This window comes from Conger conger, chromosome 8 (genome assembly GCF_963514075.1).
Source record: "Conger conger chromosome 8, fConCon1.1, whole genome shotgun sequence".
Classification (NCBI taxonomy): Eukaryota; Metazoa; Chordata; class Actinopteri; order Anguilliformes; family Congridae; genus Conger; species Conger conger.
Window position 1 is genome coordinate 46,029,534 of NC_083767.1, and position 10,251 is coordinate 46,039,784.

The 10,251-nt window shown below is 44.5% G+C and overlaps 1 protein-coding gene across 5 annotated transcripts in view; it reads left to right on the forward strand.

Annotated features, from left to right (window-relative positions):
* Positions 1–9,733, forward strand: part of LOC133134706 (ankyrin repeat and sterile alpha motif domain-containing protein 1B-like) — a 183,405-nt gene extending 173,672 nt beyond the window's left edge. For 4 of the 5 annotated variants that reach the window (XM_061251012.1, XM_061251015.1, XM_061251014.1 and 1 more), the window contains 5 exons: positions 2,497–2,583; positions 2,862–2,999; positions 3,352–3,519; positions 6,960–7,051; positions 8,163–9,733. In XM_061251012.1, coding sequence (XP_061106996.1) covers positions 2,497–2,583; positions 2,862–2,999; positions 3,352–3,519; positions 6,960–7,051; positions 8,163–8,211 — 534 coding nt within the window. In that variant the 3' untranslated portion in view covers positions 8,212–9,733. The remainder of the gene's footprint in view (positions 1–2,496; positions 2,584–2,861; positions 3,000–3,351; positions 3,520–6,959; positions 7,052–8,162) is intronic. The other variant, XM_061251013.1, reaches the window with a different exon arrangement.
* Positions 9,734–10,251: the final 518 nt, after the last annotated feature.

Sequence of the window (10,251 nt, forward strand, 5' to 3'; positions counted from 1 at the left end):
ATTACACTACACTGCTACCCTGATTTTATTGCCGGTCATGGCCTTCATTGCCATATGGTTTGTTCTGTAATACTGTATTTCATGTTAATATTACTTTAACGATATGTTAATGTACTATTAACAGCATGTGTTTATATTACATCGCATTAATTAGTGTTAATATTATATTTTTATATCGCGGAGAGGCAAAGACAGTCATGGACTGATGATGAATCACCACTGTAATTACAGATGAAAACCAGATAATTTTAATGAAGTGATTGATGAGTTTGCACAAAGTTATAATTGAAATGATAAATGGGAGATTTATCTTGAGTGATAAATGGATTTTGGATTTGTTTGAAATCTAGAGCCACCAGCGAGTACCGTAATTAATAGGATCATTTCTGTTCCAGGATCAGTTATATACCACACATTTCATGTATGTTAGTCTGCCTTTGCCTTATGTCAAAGTATCACCTTTAGGGCTAGTTTATGTGACATAATGCTAATGACGAATTGGAAAGACCAGGTCCACTGATAAACCCCCACACCTTTCTGTCTAACAGTCTGATCTATAGCGTATACACCACAGAACTGGTGTACATCTATTGCCTCCCCGGGGGGCTCAAAAGTCCCTCAGTTATCCCTTCAGCACCACTGGCATTCAATTATTTAAAATACTGCAGCTCTGCTCAGTGAGGTCTGTCTCCCTGACTGGCCCAACAGGGCCGATGTTCAGAGTCGTTCAAAGAGCCCAAGCTCTGCCGCTCCTGAGCAAGGACATAAACTAAAGTGTTCACATAAATTTTAGCCCGTAATTGTTCTGTCATCTCTTATACGGGGAGGAACAGCATTCCCCCCCCGCGTCTGTTCCGCGTATCTCTTGCCGTTACCTCGACTCTCCGTCTTCGAGACCATACTGTATCTCCAGTGGAACGTGTGCTGCATAAACCATCTGATGCGTGTAACGAATTCACCTCCGCTCCCTCTGCGAGGAAACACATGAATATTCATGTAGCGTTCACATCAAACCCCCACCCACCTGTTTTATGAGCTCATTCACGTCCAGCCTGCTGCAAACACCTGAGGTGGTGTTCTGCTTTAATTTAACTGCATACATTTGCATGGCGGTGCAGCACATCTCCGTGGCCTTCAGTGGCAAATCCACAGGGGTGCTTCGGCCAAGCTGCTGATCTGTCAGGGCTGGGCAGCCATTTTGTCCACCTTCAGTGTGCCTCATGCTGAGAGCCTGCCCGCAAGGTGAAACAATTAGAGAATTCCCCTCTCAATATATAATGAACCTCCATTTTCTCCTTTGCCTGCATCTGTGGGGGAATTGTGTTGTCTTTGTCAGGTTTTTTTACAGCTCCATTTTAATGGAGGTGGGGGGGGGGTAGGCAGAAGATGGGGGGGGGGTTGTGATCTTGACAGGAATGTGATGCCCTGGAAACGCTGAAGCAAACAAAAATGCTAAAAAGAAATGTTGCGAGCGGTGAATATTATTTCACTTCTGGAATATATTCAGGGCGCAGTGACAGCAGAGGGGAGGCTGGAGTCAGGAGGTGTTTCTGCGCTGCGTTGCATAATTAAGAGCCTGCCGAGAGATGGCTTTTCTTTAACAACAGTCTCGCAGCGCGCAGACCAGCACAGAACCTCCAGTGCAGCCGAGCTGCAGCCTAAAATCACTACACGAAGGACCTTCAAGTGCCTCGACCAAGAGTGGCACATTAAGCTGAATGAACTGAAAATGAAAACTATTAATTTCTGGTTAATTCAGCATAATGTGCTACTCTTAAATTAGTGTTCCTATTTTGTAGGGTAATTTTAAATGTCAGTCAGTCCTCTTTTACCAAATTACTGACCTAGTGATTTTTCATTTGAAGATTAATAGTTTCTATAATTATCATCATCACTATCATTCGGTGAGTCATCTACTGCCGACCTTATTGGCATGTGCGAGACGCTGCACTACCCTTTCAAAAGATGGAGAGTTCTGTCTGCAGCTGTCAAGTAATAATGAATTATTAATTTGAGTTTTGAATGAAATTGCCCATTGTCTTGTAGATCCTATTAGCCAGCATTGTTACTTAAATGTCCATTTTTGCTGGCCGAGCACACAGCCCATGAAAGCTAATCAAAGAAATGTGCAGGTGCAATGATTAAAGCTGTGAAATGCTTTATCTACTGTAGAAGATGGATGAAGTAGGCATATATGAACCACTTCTTTTAAATAAGATAACATTAAAATATACCATATTTTTTTTATATGCTAAATAATATGATTTACTGAATACCTATATACTGTATGTAAAAATCTATTCATATTTTGGCAGATGTTTACACTATATTTTTGTCCTAGAAACAAGCTCAGCTGATCAGAAGACCATAATCAAGTGAATAAGTTGTTTTTTGTTCAGATTTGGTTCAGGGAGTTCAGTGCTCCTAGATGTAGTCAGACTATTGTACCGTATTTGTGATCATGGTTTCCTATTCTCTTGTGTTCTGCTCTCCAAGAAGTCTACAGACCAGATGAAGAAGATACCAACTATTGTCCTTTCAGTCTCCTACAAGGGCGTCAAGTTCATTGATGCCACCAACAAGGTAAGCAGTCTATTACTGTGGTTAGTCCACAACCTGGGACCATGCATATGTTCACACTAGACATATCCATTAGCAAGTAGAGCACTTTGTTAGACAAGTGAGGCATTAAATTGTTTTTCCAAAAAGGAAGAGATATTTAGCAGTGACAGCTGGAGGAATGATTCCCAGTTTATCAAAGGGTTTAACACAGTGATGAAGTCCTAACTCTCTCCCTTGGAGGAGAAGAGCCTACCTCCTAACTCTGTGCCTCTCTCTTTCTCTCTCTCTGTCATCGGAAGAACATCATCGCCGAACACGAGATCCGCAACATCTCCTGTGCTGCCCAGGACCCGGAGGACCTCTCCACCTTCGCCTACATCACCAAAGACCTCAAGTCCAGTCACCACTACTGTCACGTGTTCACTGCCTTCGACGTGGTGAGAGCCCCACAGCACCCCCTGTCCTTACCAGCAGTTACTGCAGCCAGCCTTCCATGCTAGCCAATAATCCTGGGGTTTACAAACTTTTTTCTGACAAATGTTTACAAATGTTCTCAAACTTATGCAAACCCCCCCCCACCACACACACGACTCATCCCTAACAAGACTATATTGGCGATATACCACAACCTCTCATGCTTCATTGCATTATTCTAGTTTGGTTGCTGTGATATTCAACATCAGCCTACATTCATATTTTTTAAGGCGACCCCATCCCCAAATCAGTCGTAACCTACTGTTTGGGGAAACCCCTGCGATAAGCATGTTACTCTGTTTCTGTGTGGCGCAGAACCTAGCCTATGAGATCATCCTGACGCTGGGCCAGGCCTTCGAGGTGGCGTACCAGCTGGCCCTCCAGGCACGGAAGAGTGGCCACGGCTCCTCCACGCTGCCCGAGAGCTTCGACGCCAAGCCCGGCAAGCCCATCCCCAAGCCCCGCGTCAACATCCGCAAGTCTGTGAGTGTCACCCAAACACTCCCGAAGGAAGGGGCTTCTGTCACCTCCTTAGCAGCTCTTACACCAACACATTGCCACAGTTCCACAGGTCCATATGTTATCCATTCATTTCCACCAGGAACAGTTATTCTTCCACTTGTAGCAGGAACACACAAGTCTGTAATGTGAAAACGCACATTGCCACAGTCCCACTGGTCTATAGGTTATCCATTTCTTTCCACCAGTAACAAAGTTATACTTCCACTTGTAACAGGAACACGCAAGTATGTAATGTGAAAACTTAGTCATTTTCTCTCTATGTTTTTTTAATTGGCCTGTAAATGATAAAAAATAGCATGACCAGCTAGAATGTCTTGCTATTAAAGAGCATTTCCTAAGAGGAGCATAAGAGAATGTTCTCGGAATCACAGTGTGCAGTTGGCAACCTCGTTGGTGTGTACTGACTGGCTGTGGTCAAACACGGAGGAACTGGCTATTAAACCATGGCATTTAAGAACACAACACAAAACACTGAATGAGCTCAAGAAAAGATTTAAAAAGACGATACAAACCATTATTTTAGCAGTTCACAATGCGGTCTGCTAGGTAACTCTAAACACTGATATCAATACCTGGGTACTGTAAAAGCTGAATATTATGGAAATGCTGCATGAGTACTAGAAAATGAATGGTAATGACAGGGAGTTGGAAAACAGCCAAGCCATGCATCTTTGCCAAGCTCTTAAAAAACATCTCTCACCCCTCATGCCTGACTCGACTTCTTCACCAGTAGGGTAACACACAACATCTGACATGTTAACATGTGCCGTCTCACAGTTCCCTGTTTATAGTGTCTCTGGATATAGGGCTGCCGGGTATACTCTCCTGGTGATAGTGTCAGACTGAATTCTTCTTAGCGCAGTGCAATAGAGTTCTTACCCCAGTATCCCACTTCAATCAACATGAATCTGACCTACTGCCCAAGCTGTCCGCTAGCTTCACCCCATTCCCATGCTGATTATGTGAGTTATGAGTAGGCTTATACAGTATACCATGGAATATACACCCTTTCTGGAAACAGAAACGTGCCAGGTTGCAGTAGTATTATCTGTTCCTAACAATGAGAACTCTTTAAGAGTAGGTTTTTGGATTTTATTTTTTATTTGAAATCAGTGTTCTAGAACTTCACTGCTTTCATTTACTATTAGCGATTGGTACTGTACGCCAGCATTAGAATGTTCAGTTAAGAACGTATTTGTGATATCACACCTTAAAGGGCTAAACATTTTGTTAGACTATGTCCTGTATGCTCCAGACTGTTCATTTTTTCCCGTTTGTCTCAAATGCATTTCCCCCATGTTTCTTCCCCCCTGTGGTTTTCTTTTCTTGGCGCTGGCCACACAGCTCCTCTGTAAGCAAAAGAGTCCGTCTCTGTCCCAGTGTGGCCCAGGTCTGTCTCTGGAGATAGCCTCATTGAAAAAGCATTTGCATTTATCTATGTCCTCCACTTAGCTCTTCTCTAATCCCACCATCCGTTCTCATCCCACTACCTGTGGAAGGTGTGTGTCCTTACCTCAGAAAGAATGTGTGCATACAGTATGTGAGAGTGTGCATGTGTGTGCGTGTGTATGTGAGAGAGTGGTCCGTGGAGGTTGGGTAGTAGAGGGAGGTGTTTGATCTGTAAATGGTGCACTTCATCTTCCTCTCCCCACAGTCTCTGAAGATGAGGGTGATATATGAGCACTGTGCACAGGCCTTGGCTGGGGCTGGTTCTTACTGTACATACTGAACCTGTATCTACACCGATTCTCAAATACCTAGCCTCGCCTACACCTTCTCCTTTCCAATTCTTCTCAGCCTGTTAAAGTTTGTGTCTAACTGTAGGATAGGTGTGCTTGGCTTGACTCATATCTAATGTGTGTGCATGTGTTTGTGTGTGTGCATGTCTGTGTGTTTGTGTACTGTATGTGTAGATAGTTGTTGGTATTATAACTTTCGATAAGCAGCTCTTTTCCTATAACCACTTTATGTTGCCTAAAGGAAGACTGTAGTGATTCCTTACTAATATCCCTTAACACACTGCTCAGGTTGAAACCTCACTTATCACCACCTACTTAAGAGAGACATTATTATCTTAACACCAGCTGTTCAGGGTAAGACCACTGAAGTTGCTCCAGTGAGACCGGTTTTGTATTTTAACTCTAATTGCTAAGGAGAGAAACCTTACATCTACACACTAACTTAAGAGAGACCTGTCTATGAGACCTGTCTGATCCCATTCATCCAGAACTAGCACACTAAGCGTGGAGGGACACCGTCTAAACCCATCAGCACAATGCAGAGGAGCATCTGTGCCTTGCGTCTTAGCCCCTGTACACGGGTGTCTTCTCCATTCCACACTCGTGTAATCGAGATTGATTTCTCTCCACCCGCTTTCATCTTCCTCCCCCACTCTCTCCCGCGTGTCAGCCTAAGTGCCGTCTTTCAGCACATCCCCTCACTGTGCTACTCCTGTGTGTGCGTGTGTGTGTGTGTGCGCGTGTGCGGGCACGGTCGGTGTGCCATCGCCATGCCAACCGCACTGTGTGACCTTATGTTCCACCCGTTGGCCATGCACCCCTCTAACTGCCGCTTCCTGGTGCACACACACACACACCCCTCAACCGACCCCTTCACCCTCTTTCTCTTCGTCCTCCTTCACAACACCTCCGTCCTCACAAAGTTCGGTTTCAGGTATCCTTGCTTTCTCCTTTAGCTTCTCTGCTCCTTTTCCTCTTGTCAGTATCGGTTCTCACTGGTGTATTTATTCGGCTGCATTTCGTGGTTGTGGCTGTTTATTTACTCAGCTGCATTTCGGAGTTGTGGTTGTTTATTTCACCCTTTGGTTCCTTTTTCTTCCCTTAATTTCTGGCATGTCAAGGCAGACACCTCATGCTGGGCGTTGGGTATGAAGCGATTTGTGTCGCATATCAACAAAAACTTGAAAATTAAAATGAGTTTCTGCTAAATAGGATTATACTGCCTCAAATTATACTGCTTCACATTGACCTAGTTCTCTTTTTAAGGGTTCAAATAAAGGTTACCCAAAGAGAACATGTACTGTACTTTCAGGGTACATTTGGGAAATTTGATTGTGTGATTATGAGGAATCATTTATTATCCATGCATAAATAAGCACATTCATTCAACTGAGGTGAGATGGGAGGCGTTGTGTGGATTGTTAAACCCTTCAAAGAAACGAGGAGAAAGAGGAGTCGGAGTTTACATCTGATAAAATAAATGTGTAAAAATATGTCATAGTCTTAATAATTATTTTCAGAGACTGATGGCAGCCTTCATTATGCTGGTGTGTGTGCATGTGTGTGTCTGGGTGCCCACCTGCACATCTTGTTCACATGTGTTTGTGCGTGTATGTATGTGAATTATCATTGACCCCCCTCCCCCCCCCCCTCCTCTCTCAGATGGACCAGCCCTCGATGGATCAAAAGGGCCACGCCAATGTGCCATGGATAGTGGAGCCAGGGCAGGAGGCCAAGAGAGGAGTCAACACCAAGTATGAGACCACTATTTTCTAATATACACCCACTGTCCGCTCCTGTGTGTGTGTGCCTTTCAGCGCCCCCTAGAGGCCCCTCCCTGCGGAGCCACCTGTGACCTCTCTCACCACCCGCCGCTAACTGCGGGCGCTGCATGACGCCGCTGCCGCTGTCCCCCTCCCCCCACACCTCCCCCCCTCCCCAAATATTCTCCACGGGGGCGCCGGGCCGCCACAGAGCAGCAGATGCATGACCGCTGACCTCCCCGAGGTCTGCCTCTCTGCCCCGGCCTGTAGGGGGCGACGGTGGGCCCAGAGTCAGCCCGTGTCAGTCGCTTCGCACTCGTTTTCCCGACAGCGATGCAGCCATTTTGCTCTTTTACCCCCCTCTCCTCCTCCTCCTCTTCCTCCTCCGCTCCTCTCTGAGTCCCTTTGGGGCAGTCTCTCCAGCCCTCTCCCCCCCCGACCGCCTGAATGAAAACTAAACCGTAATGCTGCTAAGAGCCACGCTGCACCGTGTGTCTGGTCTCTAAAGGCCTCCTGTTTCTGGGGAGGGGTGCTGACCCGTAGGGCCAACCGGAGGAAAATGGAGGGAGTTGAGCCTCAATGTGCCCGCAGTAGGAACGGACTGCTAGGAAGGATGTCTTGCTTGTACACAATGTAGCAAAAACCATACTTGAGAAAGTACATGTCTTGTAAAGTCCTCCTTCCATTGTCTTGTCCCCCTGGTTTTTCGAAGCCAGTTTGTTTTTTATTGTTTAAGAAGCATTTTGTTGTGCTTGTCACATAAGGCAAACGTTTATTTTAATCATCCATATCGGAGAAAGAAGTGCTTGTGTCCTCAGAACTTGAAAGGGAGCTGCCAGTGTAATATTCAACGCTGAGTCTTAACGGCAAGCGGATACAGCACCCATGTTTCCCGAGTTAAACGCAGGAGGTGTTATTTTTTTACATTGAAACGCTCCTTTTTATTCTTTTTTAAAACTCTGTAGCGTAAGGTAACGGCAGTGTAGCTTTGTCACGAGCATGGCGTCCATGTTGGATGGGTGAGAGTGGGGGTGTGGGTTCCAGCTCAGAGACTGCACTGTGCAGGGGACAGTCTGGATAAGTGATGTAATCTCATTCACAGGGCAATGCCGGACGCTCATGTCTTTTACTGTGGAATGCAAAGAATGTAGCCAGCCCTAAACATGGACCCAATTTACACAAAGTGTTAAAGGACTACAACTCTAAAATGGACCCTTCACAGAGACAGTGTTAAAGGACTTCAACCCTAAACATGGATCCTTCTCAAAAAGGCACAATGCTAAAGGACTACAACCCTAAAATGGACCCTTTTTCACACACAGTGTTAAAGGACTGCAACTCTAAACATGGACCCTTCTCAAAGACACAATGCTAAAGGACTACAACCCTAAAATGGACCCTTCTCACAGATGATGCTGAAGGACTACAACTCTAAACATGGACCCTTCCCGCAGACCGTATTAAACGACTACACCCCTAAACATGGACCTCGCCTGGTGGACCTGTCTCACAGACGTAAGGGCCACAGGATCAGAACGTGACCCTACTCACAAGCACATGTGGCGACTACAAAGTACACTTTTTATTTGAATATACCACTGGTATGATTATATCCCCGACCTCTCCTCCAGCTCCAAGCCCAGTAACGCCCCAGTAACGCCCCCTGTTGCCTGGGAGGAGGAACCCACAGGTTCGGCCTCCAAACCCTTTATGGACAGCTGCCTTGCCTTGGAAACGATAACCGTGGTTTCCGTTTTCAGACACACCACCTTACCAGCTGTCTCATATCAAAGCACCAACGAGGGACGTCCAACCCAGCCCGGGATGACAGACTTCTAGTTCTCTTTTTATTTAGAGATTTGGGGGAATTTTTTGTTGTTGTTGTTCAAGACCACATTATGAATATGAATCCGAATATGCACAATGTGAATGGACTGGTCTTGCAGGACTGCCCCAAGTCAGGAATGTTCTAATGTGTCAGGCACTAGCACTGAGCACCATGGGAAGGGATGGTAGATGCCATCCAGTTCAATATCCATTCTGCCAGATGTTCAATGTTTAATAAGATTACTACTTATATTACCATTATTATTATCATTATTATTATTGTGCAATTATGGTCAATGTTGTCTTAATGTTACATTATTTTTATATGATATGCTGAATGGAAGCTGGGCTTGAAAATAATTTCCATCCAAAAAAATATATATAATTACATACTGTAAGCGCAGCCCCTGAAGGTGCAGACGGCTACAGTGAGCTGGGGTTCGAGATGATAACCCAGTTGTTTAATTTACACTGAACTCGGGAACTGCAAAGAAAACAATGTATAATTTCTTGTGGGGCTGAACTGTAATTAAAAGTCAGATGTATTATTTTAACACAGTATTACTATATGAGAATAAAAACCAGTCCTCTTGTAAATAGATATTTTGCCAATTCATTGCTCAAATGTAATGTAAAACTAGCAGGACATCGCACTGGAAACATGGTACCAATTTAAAAATAAAAAACGGAGAAAAGAGATTGTACAAGGGGCAGTTGATGGTGACCTCTCTGCAGACTAACACTTGTACATAGGCTTGGTCTTCCAGTACACAGATTTTGTAATTTTGGTCATTATTTATATCCTTGTAAAGCACATGGAATAAACATGACTTGTACAACCATCAACTCTTAGCTGCCTTCTGGTCTATAGATCCCAGAACATCCAACCTCAACTGTTTGTTTACCATGACACATGACTTTATTTGTTTCCCATATTATGTTACCTGATACGGTAATCTCATCTGTAAAAATACTGATTCACACCTATAATATTGCGGCCAAAATCTGTCATCTGCTAGAATATGGTCTCAAGATTACATAGACTGTCAGACTGCCAGGTACCAGTGTGTCATATCTGTCTCATACTGTCTCATGTATTTGTACTACAGTATTGTATAATCTATTTTCACACCCGTTCCATCTACCAGTTGACTGTTATCTATCTATCACCTACTATCTGTGAGTTTGTCACTGTGTGAGATACAGTACAGATCTCAGGTCTTCACCAGCAGATGCCGAAACAGTGGAACAACTGCTCCTTTCTGTGTATAATGTGTATGTCTGTGAGCACTGTATGTGGCGAGGGTAGGTGTGTATCTGTCTGTCTGTCTGTCTGTCTGTCCATTAGGGGTTGGATATATTGC